Source organism: Scyliorhinus canicula, chromosome 25 (assembly GCF_902713615.1).
Source record: "Scyliorhinus canicula chromosome 25, sScyCan1.1, whole genome shotgun sequence".
Classification (NCBI taxonomy): Eukaryota; Metazoa; Chordata; class Chondrichthyes; order Carcharhiniformes; family Scyliorhinidae; genus Scyliorhinus; species Scyliorhinus canicula.
Genome location: NC_052170.1, coordinates 16,646,719 through 16,670,602, shown reverse-complemented (window position 1 = coordinate 16,670,602; position 23,884 = coordinate 16,646,719). Strand labels below are relative to the sequence as shown.

The 23,884-nt window shown below is 52.0% G+C and overlaps 1 protein-coding gene across 5 annotated transcripts in view; it reads left to right on the top strand.

The window, feature by feature from the left end:
• The window catches only part of LOC119957060 (adhesion G protein-coupled receptor E1), a 71,147-nt gene extending 48,019 nt beyond the window's left edge, over positions 1–23,128 (top strand). For all 5 annotated transcript variants that reach the window (XM_038784687.1, XM_038784685.1, XM_038784686.1 and 2 more), the window contains 13 exons: positions 414–566; positions 4,077–4,114; positions 5,776–5,953; positions 8,831–8,950; positions 9,633–9,817; positions 11,032–11,190; positions 12,984–13,184; positions 13,993–14,213; positions 15,636–15,702; positions 17,103–17,194; positions 19,475–19,643; positions 20,940–21,029; positions 22,602–23,128. In XM_038784687.1, coding sequence (XP_038640615.1) covers positions 414–566; positions 4,077–4,114; positions 5,776–5,953; positions 8,831–8,950; positions 9,633–9,817; positions 11,032–11,190; positions 12,984–13,184; positions 13,993–14,213; positions 15,636–15,702; positions 17,103–17,194; positions 19,475–19,643; positions 20,940–21,029; positions 22,602–22,634 — 1,706 coding nt within the window. In that variant the 3' untranslated portion in view covers positions 22,635–23,128. The remainder of the gene's footprint in view (positions 1–413; positions 567–4,076; positions 4,115–5,775; positions 5,954–8,830; positions 8,951–9,632; positions 9,818–11,031; positions 11,191–12,983; positions 13,185–13,992; positions 14,214–15,635; positions 15,703–17,102; positions 17,195–19,474; positions 19,644–20,939; positions 21,030–22,601) is intronic.
• The last annotated feature ends 756 nt before the right edge of the window (positions 23,129–23,884 follow it).

Below are 23,884 nucleotides of genomic sequence, written 5' to 3'. Positions count from 1 at the left end.
TTGCACCATTCGGAGCGCACCTCCTTGATCCCTTGTATTGTTGGCTGCACCGTGTCCCGGTTCCCAGCTCCTGTTGACTTTGAGTGTCTGACTAGAGGACCCCGGGGTGGGGGGTGAAATGGGGTGGGGTGGTCAAGTCGTGACAGGTCGAGTAAGGCACACTCTAGAGATGGTTGCTTAGCAGGCGGGAGCTGATGGTGTTGGGATCTGGGTGGGGGGGGGGGGGGGGGGTGGGGGCTCCTAAGTCAAGCCAATCCTTCACCACTCTTTGGCACTTCCATCCTTCACTGCTCCACGTCTCCGCCCCCCTCCCCCCCCCCCCCCCCCCCCCCCCCTCACACACACAACAAAAGCAACAGTGTAAATAATCTCCTGACGGCTGGTTACTTACATCATTTTCTTGTTTATTACAGATGTTAATGAGTGTTTGGATGCAGAGAAGGCTTGCGGCCCCCACTCCAGCTGTACCAATACTGAGGGATATTTCTTCTGTACCTGTGAGGAAGGTTTTGTCTCAACCAATGGCGAGCCTTCCTATATCGATAAAATGGAGACTCGCTGTCAAGGTAACAATTCTATTGTCCCTCGCAATAGGGATGAGAGTGTTTGGATGAGAGAGACATGAGATGTCTGCCGTGTGGCTGCGTTCTCGACCTTTGACCTCTCAGGAGCCTGTGGACAGGGCCCAGTTTCCGAATAACAACTGCCGGATCATGCTGGCAAAACAGCCATGGGTTCACAATGCTCAGGGGCCATTCAGGAACGACATTGACCGCTGCCCTGGCGGAGATCCTCATGAAAGAATCACAAACACACAACCCTGCACCGTCAGCAGAGGGAGATTTAGATTTACAAAGCACATTTCCTGAATGTCTCAAAGTGCATTGTAGCCAATTCAGTACTTTTTGCAATATACCAAGAACGGTACAGCGCAGCAACAGGCCCTTCGGCCCTCCAAGCCTGCGCCAATCATTCTGTCTAACCCAGAGCCTTCTACAATTCTGGTATGCTTCTATTCCCATCCTGTTCATGTATTTGTCAAGATGCCTATTAAACGATGCTATCATACCTGCTTCCACTACCTCCCCTGACAGCGAGTTCCAGGTCCCAACTACCTGTATAAGTGTAAAAACGCTTCCCTCGCTCATCTCCTCTAAACTTTCGCACCTTAAATCTATGTGCCCTAGTAATTGAATTTTCCAGCCTGGGAAAAAGTAATCTCGCTCTGTCCATGCCCCTCATAATCTTGCAGATCTCTATCAGCTCGCCCCTCAACCTCCACCGTTTCAGTGAAAACAATCCGGGTTTATCTAACCTCTCCTCATAGCTAATGCCGTCCATACCAGGCAACATTCCGATAAACCTCGTCTGTACCCTCTCCAAAGCCTCCACATCCTTCTGGTAATGTGGCGACCAGAACTGTATGCAATATTCCAAATGTGGCCTCATTAAGGTTCTGTACAGCTGCTGCATGATTTGCCAATTTTTACACTCAATGACCCGGTCGATGAAGGCAAGCATGCTGTATGCCTTCTTGACCAACTTATCCACCAGTGTTGCCACTTTCAGTGACCTGTGGACCTGTACAGGGGTAGCACAGTGGTTAGCACTGGTGCCTCACATCTCCTGGGACCCAGGTTCAATTCCGGCCTCGGGTGACCGTCTGTACGGAGTTTGCACTTTCTCCCCGCGTCTGCGTGGGTTTCCTCCCGGTGCTCCGGTTTCCTCCCGCAGTCCAAAGGTGTGCAGGTGAGGTAGATTGGCCGTACTAAATTGCCCCTTTGCGTCCAAAAGATTAGGTGGAGTGACTTGGTTATGGGGATAGGGTGGAGGCATGGGCTTAAGTGGGGTGCTCTTTCGAGGGGCTGGTGAAGACTCGATGGGCCGAATGGCCTCCTTCTGTAAATTCTATGACTCTATGAAATCTCTGCCTGTCAATATTCCTAAGAGTTCTGCCATATACTGTATAATTCCCACCTGTATTAGACCTTCCAAAAGTAGTCATTATTTTGGTACGAGGGCAATTTCCCAGCCCCATTACCCCTGCGCAAATCCTATTACGTTGGAAAAAATAGCGTGAGGCCAAAAATAGGATTTGCGCCGGGCGCAAATCTGTCTGCAATTTTTCAGGGCACTTCACGGTTGGGTGGTCTAGATCTTGCCTAGAAAGAGTGAGAACATGATGTGCATTACAGTTGAATTCATCGTAATCTAATTCTCGAGATTCAAGGCAGATGTTGCGGCCAGCCGGAATCTTCCTGCCCTCCAGCGGGATGTCACACGGGCGCAAATTACGATTGGTCCTTAAAATCATTTTTTTTTTGGTGAAATACCACCCACATAAATATCGGGGCCAATTGGCACACAGCAAGCACCCACAACGGACAATGACGTGACCATCAGCTGAGTTGTCTTCAAAGACAATTGATTGAGGACACCAGGAAGAACTACTTATTCAAATAGTGTCATGTTTTACATCCATTTGAGAGGAGGCAGTGTCACAATCCCCAGAGTGACCAGTCGCTTTTCAAAAGACATTTGAATTTTCAGTGGCTGAGGATCATTCTTTTACTCCGTAAGGCTTTTACTGTAACAAACAAATGAAAAGCAAAATTAACTAAACACTATTTCAGTGGCAACGTACACTCTAAACTAAGAAACGTTTACCCATTTAACTTTTAAAATGACTGAAAATCCATCTCCATAATTACAATTTATTCTGCCCCGTATTGGACACTTCACCCTCCAGATGGAGGCAGTCCAAAATTCTTCTCAGCTGCCGAGGTCTTCCTTCCTTTTTCCTTTTCAAACTTGTACCTTCTAAACCACGAACTGACTTTCATAGTGAGGGATGAATCAGAAATTCTGTCCTCTAGCCAAGCTAGGCAAATCTCCCAGCCTTCTTTAAGTCTACGCAAAACCCTAACTCCTCAGTCTGAATTCAAGCATGCCACCGCATTTCTCAAGGTGACTGACAGCCAGGATTCCTTCTGGGCTTAAGGTGCAGAACGAGCTGCTTGTAACTTTCTGTTCCCACTCTCTCTCTCTCTCTGTCTCTCTCCTGCTCTCTCTCTCTGTCTCAGATTCTTCCAGACTGACCTGTGCGGAGGTTCAAGGATATTGTTAGGAAAGCCCTGTAACCTGATACTGCAATGGCTTAGTATAGACTTGTTTCATCTCAAGGCACATTTCCACGGCAAATTGAATCACATAGGCCTTGTATCCAAGTAGAAATGGTATTTATCTCTCTTTAAGACCCAGCAAGTTCATTCTATCATGAATTTAAATTGACAATTTAAAGTATAACCATCCACAGAACCTGATATTTTAACACCTCCCAGCTAGAAGATGTAGTGTATTGAAAGTGACTTGGAGACTAACCTCCTGTCCATGGGAAAATAGTTGCCCTGATCATTGTTTACAGGTGTGAATATAGAACATAGAACAGTACAGCACAGAACAGGCCCTTCGGTCCTCGATGTTGTGCCGAGCAATGATCACCCTACTCAAACCCACGTATCCACCCTATACCCGTAACCCAACAACCCCCCCCAACCTTACTTTTTAGGACACTACGGGCAATTTAGCATGGCCAATCCACCTAACTCGCACATCTTTGGACTGTGGGAGGAAACCGGAGCACCCGGAGGAAACCCACGCACACACGGGGAGGACGTGCAGACTCCGCAGAGACAGTGACCCAGCCGGGAATCGAACCTGGGACCCTGGAGCTGTGAAGCATTTATGCTAACCACCATGCTACCGTGCTGCCCATAATCTTGCATCTTCCTCCCAGTGAGGCAACCCTTAAACCTTTAGCAGCCAAGTTGCCCAAGCTTGTTGGCCAGAACGGGAAACATGAGCCCTCTATTCTCACATTTTGAATTGAAGAGACAGTCAGAAATATAACTATCGTCTAAACTTCATATTTGGTAACAATGGGTCTTTGAGTTAACATTTTGTCTGGATAATATCACCTCCTCAGTACTACACTAGGTGTATCAGCCTTTATCATTTCATTTTGTGTTGAATTGGTGGTTTGATTTCAAATTAATTGCCTATTTTTCTTTTTACAGATTTGGCATTACTTGTTCCGAGTGCTTCATCCCTTGAGGTCAGTTGTAAAGAATATAAATCAAGTATAACTTTATTTTTAGATCCACATTTAAATTGCCCTTAGTGTTGGGTGGGGTTACTGGGTTATGGGGATACGGTGGAGGTGTAGCATGGTGGTTAGCATCAATGCTTCACAGCTCCAGGGTCCCAGGTTCGATTCCCGGCTGGGTCACTGTCTGTGTGGAGTCTGCACGTCCTCCCCGTGTGTGTGTGGGTTTCCTCCGGGTGCTCCGGTTTCCTCCCACAGTCCAAAGATGTGCGGGTTAGGTGGATTGGCCATGCTAAATTGCCCATAGTGTAAGGTTAATGGGGGGATTGTTGGGTTATGGGTATACGGGTTACGTGGGTTTAAGTAGGGTGATCATTGTTCGGCACAACATCGAGGGCCGAAGGGCCTGTTCTGTGCTGTACTGTTCTATGTTCTATGTGTTGACCTTGGGTAGGGTGCTCTTTCCAAGAGCTGGTGCAGACTCGATGGGCCGAATGGCCTCCTTCTGCACTGTAAATTCTATGAAAACAATATCTCAAGTTTATAAAAGCTTTTGTGGCGATTGATTTTGGTCCAATTCCTTTTCTCTGTTCATCCAAAATCCATCTCCCTTGGGTTCTGATTGGGTTCTGATTGGACAGCAATGGATGCTCTCCAGTCCTGACCCAATCTTCCTCTGACAGTCTCAAGGTTGTGGGTTGGCCATTCAGCAGCCATACAGGAAGCTGAGTTTGCCCTCACCCAATGCTCACAGTCTCCACCAGGTGGAGGAGCTGGATGATGTAGTGTATTGAAAATTGCAATGTGCATTTTGCCCACTTGCGGCTGCCGTGAGAGGCAGGGCGAAATTATAAAAGATCCACAATTAACAGCTCATGCAGTTTGAATTTTAAATGTGCCTGGCTCAATATATAACTGTTTCTGTCACAAGGCCATCACAGATAAAAGGGAGTCTTGGCTAAGTTGTCACTTCCTAGACAAGGGAATTGAGACCAATGAATCTTCACCCCTCTCCCATCCTTAGCTCTCCCCCTAGCCTAATCGTAAAACTCTACACGAGTGGATAAAAGGATAGGGGTGGCACAGTGGCACAGGCCTTAGCACTGCTGTCTCACAGTGGCGGGGACTCCGGTTCGATTCCCGGCTTGGGTGACTGTCTGTGTGGAGTTTGCACGTTCTCCCCCATGTCCGTGTGGGTTTCCTCCGGGTGCCCCGGTTCACTCCCGCAACCAATGACGGGGGCCCTTCACCCCATGAGAGCTGACTCCCTGCTAGAGCGATCCAAAACTGTTCCTTCACCCCCCCCCCCCCCCCCCCCCCCCCCACCCACCGCAGAGTTCTTCCCCTCCTTATGATGTCGCAAAATATTGCCCGGGATTCTCCACACGGCCGCACCCGTTTTCCGGTGCGGCGCCCCCCCCCCCCCCCCGACGGCAACGGAATCCTCCATCCCAGCAGCCGGCCAATGGGGTTTCCCCTTTTGGGCGCCCCCAGGCCATCAGGAAATCCGCGGGCGGGAGTGCGCTGCCAGCGAAGAGGGAGATCCCGCCGACGGAGAATACAGCCCCCATTATTATTTTTTAAAGCTGTCGCGTAGATGTGAGCGGAGGTCAGTACAAGTATCTCTCCAGAAAGTAACGCACATCAATTGCTGCCTTCTGTGCCCACAGAACATCAGCCAATTTGCTGATTTGTCTTTCGCAAGCCTTTCAAAGTTTCAGCAGAGGAACTCAACAGAATATCACAAGCTGATTTCCAATTTCCTGGTGGTCATGGAGAAATATACGATCCAAGCTGCTCGCAATTTGCAGCACGAACAACGAAAGAATGACTCAACCAGCAATTTTGGTAATGTAACAAATGCTTGGGGCGGGATTCACCAGTAACCGGCTGGGCGGGCAGCACCGGTGCCGAGGAGTGGCGTGAACCCCTCCGGCGTTGGGCCGCCTGGAACGTGCGGAATCCTCCGCACTTTCAGGGGCTGGACCGCGCCAGCAGGGTTGGCGCTAAGCCAACCGGCGGCGAAGGGCCTCCGCCGGCTGGCGTGAGTTGGCGCACGCGCAGACGAGCCAGCGTGTGCTGGCGTGATCCCAGCGCGTGCGCCGGGTGGTTCTTCTCCACGCCGGCAATGGCGGACCGTTACAGCAGCCGGCGCGGAGGGAAAGAGTGCCCCCACGTCACAGGCCTTCCCGCAGATCAATGGGCCTCGTTCGTGGCCAAGCCACTGTGGAGGCACCCCCCCCCCCCCTCCCCCCGAGGACCCAGCAGGCTGCCCGCAGAGCCATGTCCCGCCAGTACAGACCTGGTTTGATTTGCGCCGGCCGGACTGGCTGAAAACGGGCGGCCACTCGGCCCATAATGGGGCAGAGAATCGCCGGGGGGTGGGGGTTGTGGGGGGGCGCTGCCAGCAGCCGCCGACCGACGCGGCGCGATTTCCGCCCCCCGCCAAAACCCCAGCACCGGAGAATTCGGCGGGCGGCGGGTCGGCATTCACGCCGCCCCCCCCCCCTCGGCGATTCTCAGACCTGGTGGGGGATCGGAGGATCCCACCCTTGATCTTCGCTGTCTTCTATAAAGTTCCTATTTGGCCAGTGGTTTTCATTCTCTCTCGTTTCCCTGCCTTTGGTACAATCTATAGCCATCATACTATTTAAGACAAGTGCGGTCCACCAAAATTGATAGTCAAGGAATCTCTCTTGACGCTGTCTGTGGGATCTTGCTGTGTGTAAATTGGATGCAGCATCCGCCTACCAGGACAGTTGGCATTAAATAGCATTACCCTCGCTGCATCCCACACTATGATTATCATTGTTCAGAAACGGAACTGGACTAGCCATATAAATACTGTGGCCACAAGAGCAGGTCAGAGGCTGAGAATTCTACAGCCAGTAACTCACCTCTTGGCTCCCCAAGGCTTGTCCACCATCTACAAGGCACAAGTCAGGAGTGTAACGGACTACTCTCCACTTGCCTGGATGGGCGCAGCTCCAACAACACTCAAGAGGCTCAATACCATCCAGGGCAAAGCAGCCCATCCACCCATCTTAAACATTCACTCCCTCCAGCACCGACGCAATGATGCAGCCGTGTGCGCCATCTGCAGAATGCAGTACGGCACGAACTTACCAAGGCTTCTTCGACAGCACCTTACAAACCCACAACTGCTACTATCTAGAAGGACAAGGGCAGCAGACACCTGGGAACCCCACCACATCGGTGCTCCCCTCCAACTCACTCACCGTCCTGACTTGGAAACACATCGGCTGTTCCTTCACTGTCGCTGGGTCAAAACCCTGGCGCTCCCTCCCTAACAGCACTGTGGGTGGTGTATCTACACATCATGGGCTGCAGCGGCTCAAGAAGGTGGCTCACCACCATCTTCTCAAGGGGCAATTAGGGATGGGCAATAAATTCTGGGCCTAGCCAGCGATGCCAAACATCCCATGAATGATGGAAAAGAAAACAGTTGCTCCTAAACGGCATCTTTCATCACGGTTTTAAACTCATGCCCCCTTACCACTGCTTCCCCAAGTGGGGTCTCCTCCCGATTATAGAATTTAAAGAACGTGTCTGAAATAACCTCTTGGTTTTCTTTGCTCTATTGGCAAAGGAATCGCATGATGGTTTACCAGGGAAAGATGTTGAAGCTCTCGGTATACGTGGAGTTCAGAGTTAAGGGCAGCGCGGTAGCACAAGTGGATAGCACTGTGGCCTCACAGCGCCAGGGTCCCAAGTTCGATTCCCGGCTTGGGTCGCTCTCTGTGCGGAGTCGGCACATTCTCCCCGTGCCTGCGTGGGTTTCCTCCGGGTGCTCCGGTTTCCTCCCACAGCCCAAAGACGTGCAGGTTAGGTGGACTGGCCGTGATAAATTGCCCTTAGTGACCAAAAAGATTAGATGGGGTTATTGGGTTACGGGGAGAGGGTGGAAGTGAGGGCTTAAGTGTGTCGGTGTAGACTTGATGGGCCGAATGGTGTCCTTCTGCAATGTATGGTCTATGTTCTATATCACTGTTAATGATATGTTGATCATATTGTCAAGATACACAGGGGAAGGGCATTTTTTAATTCAGTACTTCAAGTACTTATAAAGAGAGACCGTCCACTGGCATGGGAATAATGTTTTAATTAAAATGAGGTTCCTTTTGATGTACTCTGTTAGTTACAGTGTCTGACCAGTGTCGTTTGTTTAATTTACTGATTATTGGTTTGATTATAAAGAGTATAAAGGGAGATACCTGGTTGGCTGGATTTAGCAGGCAGGAGGCAGACATATTTAATGCTGAATCCTCTAAATGAACCACCAAGAAGAGGAATTGTGTCTAGTTTCATATTCCACCTGGCTTGGCAGCCATTTAACAATAATTAGGTGCGTTTCTGGGAAGAGGTGGGCCGGAGGGACATGTCGGCAAGTGGGAAGGCGGGGGGAAGGGGCTGGTTTAGCACAGTGGGCTAAGCGGCTGGCTTGTAATGCAGAACAAGGCCAGCAGCACGGGTTAAATTCCCGTACCAGCCTCCCCGAACGGGCGCTGGAATGGGGCGACGAGAAGCTTTCCACAGTAACTTAATTGAAGCCTACTTGTGACAATAAACGATTATTAATAATAATTATTATTATTGTCTGAAAATGGCTTCCGTAATCTGGGCCTCAATCGCCCCTACTCCAGTTCCCCCAACACTGTTGACGTTGCGATGCCTTACCTTGTCGATTTCCTTTTTGCTTCGCAGAGGTTGTCATGCAAGCCATCCGGAACAACACAATCCCGAAAGATGGAAGGGTCAAGTTAGCCACGGCTAAGAACAGCATGGTCATTGGTTGGAACACCGTGGCGGGAAAGAAGAGCTTTGGTGAGTCTTAGCGCTTAAATCTCTGCTGTAAGACACTAAGGCGTAGGAGCAGAGGGTAGGCCATTCGGCCCATCTAGTCCGCTCCGCCATTCAATGAGATCATGACTGATCTGATGTGATAATCCTCAATTCCATTTTCCTGCCTTACCCCCGTAACCCTCGATTCCCTCCCTGATTAAAAACCTGCCCACCTCAGCCTTGAACATACTTAACGACCCGGCCTCTACAGCTCTCTGCGGTAAAGAATTCCACACATTCACTCCCCTCGGAGAGAAGAAATTCCTCCTCATCTCTGCCTTAAATGGACGATCCCTTACTCTGCGATTATGCCCTCTGGTCCTAGACTCTCCCACAAGGGGAAACAACCTCTCAGCATCGACCCTGTCAAACCTCCTGATTATCCGATGTGTCTCACTACGGTCGTTTCTCATTCTTCTAAACTCCAAAGAGTACAGGCCCCGACCTACTCAACATTTAGTGCTTCTTGGGTTCCTGTAACTTTGTTCCCAACCTGCTTGCAGCTCAGTCCTGGAGATTAATCGTTAATTGTTGAGGATTTCAGTGCACTCCTGGCGCGTATGCGACGCTGATCCTGGCACAAACACCGTGACCTGGTGCCCCCTTGAAAAGATCACCCACTGAGTGCAATCCCGCCTTGATGTTTAACTCTCCTTTTGTGCAGATGTTGCAGCCGCCGCCCTCATCTCCTACAAGCAGCTGGACTCCCTAATGGCCACCAGCCTTTCAGGCGATGGCAGCAAGGAAACCGAGCTCGATCTGATCTCCGAAGTCGTGACTGCCGCAGTGACCAACACGGACACGAAGAATCTCGATGAACCGGTCAACCTGACCTTTGAGAACAAGAAGGTTTGTTTGCGTTTGTTCATACCTTCTGGCGCCGTTTCAGCTGGGCAAGAATGCTCCAACGATTTATGCTGCTGGGAAGGAGCTGCGCCTTCAACAACGATTCTACAGCAGAAAGTACCTCGTGGCTGTAATTGGACATCTGTGCAGCATTTCGGGGGCAACCCGGGGATGGGAAAGGCTCCAGACCAGTCATAGAATCATGAAATCCCCACAGTGCAGAAGGAGGCCATTCGGCCCATCGAATCGAGTCGACACCGACCTGCTGAAATGTAGGAACCAGGAGCGGAGGTGGCCCCTCGAGCCTGCTCCGCCATTCAATCAGATCATGGCCGATCTCTTCCTGGTCACAAAGCCTCCTCCCCACCTGTTCCCCGTATCCCTTTAACTCGTTTTTAAAAATACGAAATATATCTCTATCCCTCTTGAAACCTTTTACTGACTCGGACTCCACCGCAGTAAGGGGCAGCGAGTTCCACAAATTCACCAACCTCTGCGAGAGGGAGTGCCTCCTCATCTCAGTTTTAATCTTTTACCTCAGGGTGAATGAGCAGCCTGCCCTATCCCTGGAACCCCTAACCCCATCTGACCTTTTGGACAGTAAGGGGCAATTTATCACGGCCAATCCGCCTAACCTGCACATCTTTGGACTGCGGGAGGAAACCGGAGCACCCGGAGGAAACCCACGCACACACGGGGAGAACGTGCAGACCCCACACAGGCAGGTTGCAATTGAACCCGGGTCCCTGGCGCTGGGGGGCAGCAGTGTCACCATGACACCCACTTTTTTTATTCTTCCTTTGTTTGTCTCGCCCCTCCCCCGCTGGTTCGATTGCCTCCCCTCATCATTCAGCCCCGGCCTCTGGTCAAGCTGGACCCCCTGCTCCGCTTGCCTGGCCTTCGCATTTCGCGCTCAGGAGGCCGGGACTCAAGCCTCAACAAGCGCCGGTCTGCCCCTGGCTGGGTGCTGGCTTCATCTTGCCTGGCCTCTGTTCCTTGTTTGATTGGTCGCCCTCTGCCCTCAGCCCTGGTCTGGAGAATGAGAGCCTCCCCTTGACGACCTCCGGCCAGCACCTCCACCTCGCCTCGCCACGTCAAGTGCAAACTGCAATCTTTCAACGTTCCTCAATCAGAGCCGATGACCGAACAGGTCGGACGTCACGTTTGTCAATCAAAGAGGTCGACAATTCTGAAATGTTGCTCTTTTCCTTCCCCAGTACCACAACGGAACAGTGAAATGTGTCTCCTGGGACAATACAACGTACACGTGGTCTGCATACGGCTGCAAGGTGAACAGCACCAACAGAACGTACACTGTGTGCAGCTGTACACATCTGTCAAGCTTCGCTGTGCTGATGGCCCTGCACGAAATAAAGGTATGTCCATGCTGGATGAGAGATTGAGAGAGATAGAGCGAGAGAGGGACAGAGAGAGAGAGAGAGAGAGAGAGGAGTGGAGGAAACCTTTAGTATAAAATTCAATTGCTGGATGTGGGCGTCGCTGGCTGGGCCAGCATTTATTGCCCATCACTAACTGCCCTCCACTGGGCCACCCGGGCACAGTGGTTAGCACTGCTGCCTCGCAGCGCCAGGGACCCGGCTTCGATTCCAACCTCGGGTGACTGTGCGGAGTCTGCACGTTCTCCCCGTGCCCGCGTGAGTTTCCTGTGGGCGCTCCAGTTTCCTCCCACAGTCCAAAGATGTGCGGGTTAGCTGGATTGGTCACACTAATTTGCCCCTTCGGGTAGGTTTGCAGGAATAGGGCTGGTGGGGGGGAGGGGGGGGGGGGGGGTTTGAGCCTGGGTAGGGTGGCCTTTCGAAGGGGTGGTGCAGACTCGATGGGCCAAATGGCCTCCTTCTGCACTGTAGGGATTCTGTGATTTTAGCGCGTATGTGAGAGACAATCACATTGCTGCGGACCTGAAGCCAGACTGGGTAAGGGCGGACGAATTACTTCCCTAAAGGACATTAGTGAACCAGATGTTTTTTTGCCACAATCGACAATGCCTTCACGGTCATCATTAGGCTTTCAATTGAATTCCGATTTCACCATCTGCCATGGTGGGATTCGAACCTGGGGCCCCAGATCGTGCCCTGGGCCTCCGGGTTTACTGGTCCACTGACCGTCAGCGATTGTCCATCTGAACGGCAAGTCTGAAAGTCAGCCAGCTGCCCCCTGTCCCAAATGACGTGGGGCAGCCTCGAAAGGCCTTTCTAACCGGCCCCGGCCCAGTGTGGTCCGGAAAGGTCGAACTCGGAGCGGGAAATGCAGGGCCCCACCCCAGATATTGCACCTTTCTCTGCCTTCGACATCGGCAGCCACTGTAGACGACGCGTTTGCCCCATCCCAACAATGCAGCTGTTCAAGATCCTCAGTTCCTCAGACCCAACAGCGTGCACCATTCCGGCGCAGCCAACAACAAGAACTTACATTTTAATCTAACCCTGAGCGTAGTTGAATATCCCACAGGTCCCCCCGTGTTTTAAAAATTCGCACCAACAGTACATAGTAACGTTGAGGACTGGTGATTAAAAGGTGTGGTGGACGGGTAGGTGCAACTTCTAGGTGGGCACAGATAGGGAGGAGTTTAAGGAGGGAACTCCAGAGCTTAGGGCCTTGGCGGCTGAAGACACGGCCACCAGCGGTGGGGCAATAATCAGGAATATGTACGTACACCTGGTCTGCCTGTGTCTCTCCACGGGCTACAATAATGACCTCCCATTTTGACTGCTGTCAGTGTGGCCCAAACAAGCCTCATCCCTTCCCTCAAATCATTACTTCGGCAAGAAGCTGACTGATCTTCGCGGATTGTCCAATGGATGACGGGATCGCAAGGCCCCAGGCTGCGCCTGGTAGGCTGATCTCAGAAGGGCCTCAGGACCCTCGTCTGTAGGGAGGGCAATGAACGCTCAGACAGGGCCCCTCTGCCCCCCGGTATTGTCGCAAGGCCCAAGAAAGAGGATCTGCACGGGTGCTGGGGGGGGCAGCGCAAAATGTCCTGGACATCGGCGGGAGCAGTAGATTCCATCGGCGGCCAATATTGAGTTGCGCCGCCGCCAGAAAATGGGGGTGGGGGAAATCCCACCGTAATCCTCGGGTGAAGGCCTCGGGCCTGCAGTTGAGGTTGTCTATCGGTTTTAAAGACCGTTCTCTTTCTGTTTCTTCTCAGGAGAGTGACAGCTACAATCTACACTTGATCACCACAGTTGGCATCATTTTGTCGCTCATCTGTCTCTTCGTTTCTATCCTCACGTTCATCCTGTGCCGTTCGATTAGAAGCATAAGGACCACCATTCACACTCACCTCTGTGTGAGCCTGTTCCTGGCAGAGTTTCTCTTCCTCATTGGAATATCATGGACCGCAAACAAGGTAAGAGGATGTGAACGTCGATCGTTTTTGGGTTCGGCCTTATCGGCGAACATCCCTGCTTACGAGAAGCTACAGCTTGGAAATGGACCACTTGGCCCAACAAGCACATGTTAGCGTTCAATCACCGCATGAGCTCAAAGTACATTCGCTCAGTATAAGGGTAAAGAAGTCTTATTCCGATTATACACAGTCTGGAATGCAGTTTTGGTCTCCTTACCTGCTTGGGGCAGCAGTGGTGTAGTGGTACTGTCAGTGGACTAGTAATCCCGAGATCCAGGCAAATGCTCTGGAGACGCAGGTTCGAATCCTGCCACGGTAGGTGGTGAACTTTGAATTCAATGGAATCTGGAATTGGCGACCATAAAAACATTGTTGTAAAAGAAACCCATCTGCTTCTCCCCTTTTGGGAAGGAAATCTGCCGTCCTTACCTGGTCTGGCCTACATGTGACTCCGGACCCACAGCCAATGTGGTTGACGCTTAACTGCCCCCTGGAATGTCGGGGAGCAAGACGTTCAGTTCAAGCACAATTAGGGATGGAAGTGAGCAGGCGGCCTGTTCTCATTGTCCCCTTTCCCTGGCCAAGGAACAGTGAACCCGAATCGCAAGGCGTCTCCCGGTTCGACGTCCAAATAGATCAGGGACCTCTTGATGTGCCAGTCGTTTGGTGTGGGGGGTGGGTGGGTCACCTCATGTTTGGTTATGCTAACTGCCCTTACGTGTGCCCACTCTCTGCCCCCCCCCCCCCCCCCCAACTCTCCGCTCTACAACCTGCGTAACAAAACCTCTGCTCTTGGTGCACTTTGCAGACTGGCTGCGCCCTTGTCGCTGGATTCCTCCACTACCTGTTCTTGGCCTGTTTCGCCTGGATGCTTCTGGAAGGTGTCCAGCTTTACCTCATGGTGGTGAAAGTCTTCAACGCCAAGAGCCTTCGGTCGAAGTACATGCTCCTGTTTGGCTACGGGTTTCCGCTGCTCGTCGTCGGGATCTCGGCTGTGGCATACTCTCGAGGCTACGGAACAGATAAATAGTAAGCCTGGGTTGGCCTTTCACGTCAGAGCAGTTCGGATTCAGTGTTGGAACGCTGAGTTTTGTACACGAGACGGGATTGTTCTTGCTTTGCCCCTGTTGGATAATTAAATGAAGAGAAGGACGAGTCGAGTCACTCTTGCACAGAGATGATGGGCCAAATGGCCTCCTTGAGGGCCCCTGACTATTCACTGGATCCCTAATTCTTTTGGGATTTTTTTTGTTGTTGCCTTTTTATCTTGTTCAAGTTGTGCCCCCCCCCCCACCCCCGCCCCCGCCACCCTCCCCACACCCGCTGCACTCCCCCCCCCCCCACCCTCGCTCTTCATATCTGCTCTGCCTTGGCAATTCTGGCAGCTACTCAACCACAATGGTACAGAGGCTAGCACTATCCCCTCACAGCGGCAGAGACCCGGGTTTAATTCCAGCCTCGGATGACTGTCTGTGCGGAGTCTGGACGTTCTCCTCGTGTCTGCGTGGGTTTCCTCCGGGTGCTCCGGTTTCCCCGCACAGTTCAAAGACGCGCGGGTCAGGTGGATTGGACATGATAAATTGCCCCTTAGCGTCCAAAGATATGCAGGTCGGGTGGGGTCGCAGAGATAGGGCAAGGGAGTGGGCCTAGGTAGGGTGCTCTTTCAGAGGGTCGGTGCACACTCGATGGGCTGAATGTCTTCCTTCTGCACTGTAGGAATTCTATGATCACAACCAATCACAGCTACCGGTGGAGGGCAGGGGGTGGCATTCATTGAGTAATGGTCTGAGGAGAACCCCAACGGGAATTTTGTGACCCACCCCTGCACAAAAGTTGGATCTTGTATCCCAGGGACACAGTGGGCCGCGATGCACCCCTCAGAGGAATAGGGTTCTACAAGAGGATGTTGTATTGTCGCTGGACCAGTAATCCAGAGACCCAGGGCAATGCTCTGGGGACCTGGGCTCAAATCCCACCACGGCAGACGGTGAAATTTGAATTCAATAAAAATTTGGATTTAAGAAATTTAATGATGACTCTAACAGTGAAACCATTGTCGATTGTTGTCAAAACCCATCTGGTTCACAAATGCCTCGTTGGTGAAGGAAATCTGCCGTCCTTACCCGGTCTGGCCTACATGTGACTCCAGACCCACAGCAATGTGGTCGACTCTTCAATGCCCCTCTGAAATGGCCCAGCAAGACCCTCAGTTCAAGGGGCAATTAGGGATGGGCAATAAATACTGGGCCAACCAGCGACGCCCACATGCCCGGAAAGAATCTTTTAACAGGGCCATTTGAGTGCAGTCATTGGCAGCATCGATAGCGCTGGGGTAGAGAAAGTTGTGTATGTGTGGCAGGGGTGAGCAGAGAGGGAGGGAGGGGAGGGAAAACCTAAGAACAAAAACATTGTGACTCTTTAAACTGATTAATTCCCATCTTTCTTTCCCAGCTGTTGGTTGGATCTGACTTCCGGATTTGTGTGGGCCTTCCTCACTCCAGTCTGCATAATTATTCTGGTAAGTTCAGTAAATGGGGCAGCAGGAGTAAGCCACCAGCTCGAACTTTCCCTTCTCGGTCGCTGCCATGACCCCCACGAGTAACGGCCATCCTTGACCTCCCCGTGGGCCTGGTGGAATTCAAGTGACCAAGAAAGGGGGCAGAGGCCAAACGCCTGTGGATCATTATGAGCAAAGGTTAAAAGTAGGCCCAACTCGGGGCCTACTGAGAGAAGTCCTCCTGTGACCTGGAACGTGGGAATCCCTTTACCACAGAGGGCCACTTTACCGCAGGGGTCCACTAAGGCAGTTCACCGACTCACTCGGGAGCAACTGAAGATGGGCAGTACATGCCTAGCACAGGGTCGGTTGGCCGAATGGCCTCGCTCCTAGCCGTGAGGGCTCACTGCTCCAGCGGTGTCGGCCTTGCCAGTCATGTCCGCATCCCGGGAGTGAATTGAGAAAACGATCACAGGGCCATCGGCCTCATTTAGGCGTCACCAGTTTAGATGTTGCTGACGCCATTCTCCTGCCACTACCCGCACCATGCTCACTGGAAACCAGGGAGGTAAGCAGCTGAGGATGGAAGAAGGAACTTTTCTCTCATTGGCCCTCCTCGCACCCACCAAACACGAAGTTCCGGCAGCCTCCAAATAAGAGCCGCTTCCGTTAACGTCTTGAAAAACGGGTACGCTGCGGGTTGAAGGGTCCCAGTTGCCAACTACCAATAGGATCAATTTAATTTGATTAACTTTGTCATTATATGGACATTTATTTTGGGTACATTGCTTGTCCATTGTATAAAAAAAAATGCATCGATGAATAATAATGTGTCCTGAATTATCTTGGCAAACTAGTGTTCTTACATATCGCGTTCCAGTTTGGAAGTGCCAAGGTACCCAGGTGGCACCAGCAGAGACAAGGTGCCAACCTGCCCAGATGGCAACTACATGGGGACCTGCGATCGTCTGGGGGGCTCCGACCCCCTGGGAGATCCCCCTCAGGTGGGGTGCCGTCTGGCCCCCGTTTATGTTGACCAGCACTCACACAAGGTCTCCAAGATGAAGGTGTTAGATCCCAGGGCCTGGGTTACTCAGGCGAGCTGCATATTAGGGTGAGGCTAGCTGCCTCGCTCTGGTACGCAGATTTCCAAAATACCGATCCCGCCCACGATGCGCGGGAATCAGATCCCGGCGTCTCGCGGGATCGCACTGGATCTCGCGAGTCTGGCCGATCGCGGGAGAAGGATCTCCCGGAATCGATTGCCCACCTTTCGGGCGCAAGGCGGCTGATAGATTGCAGCCAAGATCTTCAAGCAGAGCAGCCAAGGTGTAGTCTATTGAGAGACACAAGATCATGGAAGAGTTGACAGACAACCATTGCCTCTCTCAAATACATTGTTTCCTCTTCTCCATTGGCAGGTCAACGCAGGTTTCTTTATCATTACCGTGTGGCGGCTAGTGGACAAATTTGCAAGCCTTAATCCTGATATGAACGAGTTGAAGAAAATTAGGTGAGTAGACTTAATATCTGCTTGTCCTTAATACTCCAGGCAACGCGGTTTAGTCTTCTTGCTCATCCATAACTCAAGGAACTGCCCTTAATGTATTGTTTTATTCATGAGAGCTGGGCATCACGGTGGTACAGTGGTTAGCACTGCTGCCTCACAGTGCCATGGACCATGGTTCAATTCCAACCTTGGGTAACTTCTTTGCGGAGCCTGCATGTCCTCCGTGTGTCTGCGTGGGTTTCCTCTGGGTGCTCCGGTTTCCTCCCACAGTCCAAAGATGTTCAGGTTAGGTGGATTGGCCACGCTAAATTGCCCTTCATGTCCAAACGATTCGGTGGGGTTACTGGGTTACGGAGATAGGGTAGAGGCATGGGCATAAGTAGGGTGCTCTTTACAAGGGCCAGACTCAACTGGCCAAACGGCCTCCTTCTTCACTGTAAATTCTATGATGCGAGGCCAGCGTTTATTACCCATCTCTAATTGCCCCTTGAGAAGGTGGTGGTGGTGAGCCGCCTTCTTCAACCGCAGCAGTCCAGGTGGTGTAGGTGCACCCACAGTGCTGTTAGGGAGAGACTTAATGACACCAAACGTTTTTGATGTTGGAGAATTGGCCTACTTTGATGTTACAGGGCGGCAACCTACAATTTCTGAAGCACCAAAGCTCTTCTGCTTTAACTTGAGGAAAGTAATCGTCGTCCTTTTTCATTCATTAATCCTCACCGGGGAAGCAGGCGTTTCTTTCCCATCCCTGGTCGCCCTTGACGTTGGCGGCAGGCCGCCATCTTGAATCGCTGCAATCCGTGAGGCCTAGTTGGGTGTGCCCTCCTCTGAGAAAGGTGGTGATGGAATGGCAAAGCCACTGGACTTGCACTCCCGAGCCTTCAGCCAATAAAATGGGGATTATAGGTTCAAATCCCACAATGGCATTTGTATTTGATGAATAAAATTTGGACTTAACTTGTCTTAGTCATGCCGACCATGGTCAGATGCACTGAATTATTATAAAAGTCACCTGGTTGGCTTATGCCTCTTGAAGGAAAGAAATCTGCCGCCATGCATGTGATGCCCATGTCCGGTAAAGGCATTAAAACATTTTGTCGAAAGGTGGTGGTTACATTAATTAGTCATCCAGCGTGAGATGGACTAATGATCAGCCAGAATCCCTCCATTGAAGCTCAGGAATTTAAAATTGGGTGAATATAATAAGTTGGTGAACGTTTAATTGTTGTTTGAAATAAAATATATCCTCCCCGAGAGGGGGAAATCTGCCATCCTTACCTGGTCTGGCCAACTTGCGGCTCCAGGTCCACAGCAATGTGATTGACCTTTAACGAGATTGACACCTAGCACCAGCAGGTTGTCTGATGAAGGAAGGTTGGACAGGCCGGGCCTGTTTCCACTGGAGTGTTGAACAGCGAGGGGTGGCTTGATTGAATGATCCTGAACACACTTGGCTGGGTGGATGTGGAAAGGACGTTTCCTCCTGTGGGCGAGTCCAGAGCACTGTTACAGGGGGTCGCCATTTTCGGGCAGGGATGAGGAGAATTTATTTTCTCCCGCGGAGGGGGGGTTGTTGTGCCACTTTGGAACTCTTGGCCGGAGTGGGTGGTGGTCACTGAATATTTTCAAGCACGGTGGCGCAGTGGGTTAGCACTGCTGCCTCACGGCACCGAGGTCCCGGGTCCGACTCCCGGCCCTGGGTCACTGTCCCTGTGGAGTTTGCAAATTCTCCCCATGCTTGCATGGGTTTGGCCCCCACCACCCAAAAGATGTGCAGGGTAGATGGATTGGCCACACTAAGTTTCCCCGTAATTGGAAAACAAAATGAGTTGGGTACTCTAAATTTATTTTTAGAAAGCAAGGGGGTCGGAGGTTATCGAGGGTAGATGGGAATGCAGAACTCGAAACGCAAACAGATCGGCCATGACCGTATTTAATAGCAGAGCTGGTTGGAGGGACCGAATGGCCGACTTCTGCCCCCTATTTCATACGTTTGGATGTGCGTAACAGCCCTGTGAAAGGGCCAAATGAGCTAATCAGGCATCAAGATGGTGTCTCGCCACCTGCTCTCGAAGGGCTTTTAGGGATCTGGGCAATGCATGCTGGATACACGTGCCCTGTGAACACATGTTTTTAATAACAAAGAGTCCTAGAATTTTGTTCCAGCAGCCACAGAACTACCTGGGGAATTTTTATTGTGCTATTAATGTGGGGCAATGGCGGATAGTCGGGTGATTCCTTCATGACCGGCCACCTCATGCCATATCTCATGCCTTTTCCCAGGGCTTTCACCTTCACCGCCATCGCCCAGCTCTGCCTCCTGGGGTGCACGTGGGTATTTGGAATGTTGCACTTCCAGGAGGGTACCATTGCCATGGCATACATCTTCACCATCGTCAACAGCCTGCAGGGGGCATTCATCTTCATCCTGCACTGCCTCTTCAACAAGCAGGTAAGACTGTGTGAACTCGCCCCAGACGGGAGCGTCGCTCCCTCCGGGACGCGCGGCGTGAATTAACCCTTAGAGAGTCCGACTGGAGAGCAGAAACAGCTCTCAGTTGACAAAGCGATGAAGAATCGGCAAGACAGCCGCCAGTTATACTGGAGTTTTGTTTTAAGGTGGGCAAGACCCAAGTTTTAATGTTTTTCTTTACGCTTTTGGGATCCGCTGAGCAGCCAGGGGTCACTGAGGAGGAAATGGGGGACTTTGCACCTCAGACCGAATCCACCACCATGGCCGAGAGGAATGTGAACCCCAATATCCTTGAGATGGAGGTCGAACTTTGGCAAGCAGCCAGGACTCTAGCCAGTGTGTGCCTAGCTTCCCCTACAACACTCCTCCTCTCCTCTTCTCTCGCCTCCTTCCTCTCCCCTGCTCCAACTTCCCCTCTCTTCTCTCTTCACTCCTCTCCCATCTTCTCCCCTCCCCTCCTCTCCCTTGCCCTCCTCTCCCTTCCCCTACTCTCCCTTCCCCTCTTCTCCCCTCCCCTCCTTTCCTCTCCCCTCTTCTCCCTTCCCCTCCTATCCCTTCCCCTCCTCTCCCTTCCCCTCCTCTCCCTTCTCCTCCTCTCCCTTCCCCTCTTCTCCCCTCCCCTCCTTTCCTCTCCCCCCTTCTCCCCTCCCCTATTCTTCCCTCCCATCCCCTTCTCTCCCCTCCCCTCTTCTCCCCTCCCCTCTTCTCCCCTCCTCTCCCCCTCCTCCCCCCTCTTCTCCCCCCTTATTCCCTCCTCACTTCTCCCTTCCTCGCCTCATAACCCCCCCCAGACGAGGCCAAAACGTCTATTCTTCATTTCTGAGCTTAAGATGCTCGTAGATGCAACAAAGGTGGACATCACAAGCAGACGCAAGGCCCATGTGTCAGCAGAGGTCTCCAGATACTGATGAGGGGGGGTACACATCCAGGCTGATTTTAACCCTTACTGCCTCAGGAATATTAAGTATAATTGTGGGAACCTCTCAATGTCGAACAGAGATCGGAGCTGGAACCTTCCGGGTCCTCAGGAAGGCCGAGTAGCAAACTGCACCATTGGTGCGACCCATTCCCTCATCGGATAGAAACTGGGATCTCTCGCCTTTGTGGTTAAACCGAGAGAGTGGCCAAGGGCCCAGTTCAGTCTCCCTCCCTCACCCAGGTGGTGACGAGCGGGTCCAGGGACACTGGGTTGTAACTGCGTCGAAGGGTCTGTCAGGCCCCAACATATATCAGTGGATGAAGCCTTATAAACTCCATATTTCCGTTACCTTGCAGGTGCGAGACGAATATATCAAGTTCTTCATCAGCGTCTGTCACATGCAGAAAGCCTCAAAGTACTCGGAGTTTTCAACTTCTTCCACCCAGGTAAGTGTGCGGTCAGATCAAACCAAACCAACCAGGGAGGTGGGAGTCCACCTCGGCGGCCATGTTGCTTCAATCAGGCGGCGCTCCTCAATGTTTTAACTGGTGCAGTGTGAAGGCTCAGTGGGCGCCGCCCCTGTCAGAAAGCCGCGAGGCCACGAGGCTTGAGCAGGGATCCCGAGCTGAGGCTGCCCGGGCAGGACTGAGGGAGTGCGGCATTGTTGGGGCTCGCCGACTGTCTGATGAGGCATTAGGCTAAGGCGCTCCCTGCCTCCTCGGGTGAGGTGGAAGATGGCATGGCACCATTCCGGTAGCCCTTCTACCCTACCCAATATCTGTCCCTCAGCCAGCAGCATTGGGGGTCATGGGGGTGTTGTGCTGAGGTCACTGGACCCGTAACCCATTCACGGGATGTGGGCATCGCTGGCTGGGCCCGGCATTAATTGCACATCCCTAGTTGCCCTCGAGGAGATGTTGGCGCGCTACCTTCTCGAACCACTGCACTCCCTGTGGTGTATGTTCACCCGCTGTGCTGTTAGGGTAATGCCTTTGGGGACATGGGTTCAAATCCCACCGCGGCAGCCAAATTGGAATTTAACTGCAATGAATAAAATCTGGAAAGTGAAGCCAGTCTCAGTCAAGGTGACCGCGAGAGTATCATCGATGGCCGTTAAAAACCCGTCAGTCCACTCATGTCCCTTTGGGGAAGGAAATCTGCCGTCCTTGCCCGTTCTGGCCTACAGGTGACCCAAGATTGACGGCAAAGAGGTTGACCCTTAACTGGCCCTCTGCAACGGCCAAGCAGACACAGTTCAAGGGCAATTAGGGGTGGGCAACAAATACCAACCCAGCCAGTGACACCCACCCCATGAAAGAAGAAATAGAACACCTATCGTCGGTGCATTGCTACAGTCATAGAAAAGTGACAGCACAGAAGGAGGCCATTCAGCCCATCTTGTCCATGCCAGCCCGAGGACACCCAGGTGCCCTTTCTCATCCCACCTTCCTGCACCCAGTCCATAGCCCTGTTTTTTTTACAGCATTTAAGGTGCAGATTCAGGTGCTTTTTAAAAGAGTTTAGGGTCTCTGCCTTCAACACCAACTCGGGCAGCGAATTCCAGACTCCCACTACCCTCTGCGCTGAAAAGTTCTTCCTCATGTCCCCTCTACACCTTCTGCCACTTATCTCGAATCTGTGTCCCCTGGTTCTGGATGTTTCTCAATTTTATCCTCTCCACTCCATCCCTTCCTCTCGTGATTTTGTCCACCTCACTTAAGCCACCCCTCAGCCTTCTTTGTTACGAGAAAAATAACCCCAATCCCTCCTCGTAGCCACACCCTTCTAACCCTGGCAACATTCTTGTAAAAGGTCCCGTTTGTGGCATCTTGCTATGCACGCGTGGGCTTCGCCGATGACTGTGCGTCATCGGCTGCGGCCCCGAGGTGGTGAAAGGTGCTATATAAATGCGATTCCGCCTTCCCCAGCGGAGGGAGTCAGCAGAAAAACTCTTGTCGTGATTTTCGGAAAGAAATTGCTCCGCCGTTTCAAACATGGCTTCTCCTCCTCTCTTCCAGGGACTCAAAAGCACACGTGAGACGGGAATGTGAACGGAAGCACAGTGGCTGGGCCGGGCTGTCTCGAGAGCTGCTTGAATACGTGCAATTAAGAGAGTGCGAGAGATGGCGTCTCACTGCCTCACTCTGCTCGGGGCTGGAAGCAGCCTTTCTGTCCCACCTCTGTTGCCTCGTCTTTTCACAGCCATCCCTCTCTCTCTCTCTCTCTCTGTGTTAATGCGGCACGAGTTTTTAGAGGGGAGCGGCTTGGGGTGGGGGCGGGGAGGGAGGGAGAAAAATAACTTTTTGCCATTCCGAAATTCAGAAGTGTTCTAATCCACTCGGGAACATCTGCTTTTAATGAGCGCATCTGTTGCATGAGCCTGTACGATTCTAAGATTTGGCGTGAGTGTACGATAGTGTTGGCACGGAACATAGAACATGCAGTGCAGAAGGAGGCCACTCGGCCCATCGAGACTGCACCGACCCACTTAAGCCCTCAGTCACTGAGGGCCATTTAGCATGGCCAATCCACCTAACCTGTACGTCTTTGGACTGCGAGAGGAAACCGGAGCACCCGGAGGAAACCCACGCAGGCACGGGGGAGAACGTGCAGACTCCGCACAGGCAGTGACCCAGCGGGGAATCGAACCTGGGACCCTGGCTGTGGAGCCGCAGTGCTAACCACTGTGCCGCCATGCTGCCCAAAAGAGACTGGATGAGGCAAAGATTGGCCCTTTCCCCGATGAGGAACGATGAGCAAATCCATCCCAGGCAGAAGCTGGGAACGTTCCTTTGCCCCTTCATGTCAGATTATGTGTCCCGCCAGCCATCGATTGGGCAGAGAAATTTTCCCGTTAAGCGCTCCTTGAGACAATGGATTCCTGAAGCGTTGCTGGGATAGAGTGACGGACATTTTGCAGAGTGGGGAGATTTATCCGACCCTTGCAGGTCTCTGAAATCGGAGGTACTCCCCCACATTAGCGCTAACACCCCGGCTGTTAAACAAGCCCACTATGATCCGTGTCTTTCCAGTCTCCCATTTTTGTTACTCCACATTTCTAGTGCTTTGGAAGTTGGTGTGGAAAACAGAGGGAATTCCACGGTTCGTGCCAGCGCTGCCTCTTAACCGGCTGATAAACCTTGAACCAGCCAGGTACAGTGCAAAGGCTGGAAAGGGCAAAGCTGCAGCTGCAGTTCCGTATATTGCTTTGCTGCTGTTGAAACGCGAGCAAAAACGTTAATTTCTACGCTTACACCATGAGCTGTTTAGCCGCAGCGGAGGAAGCAAATTCATTTCTTTA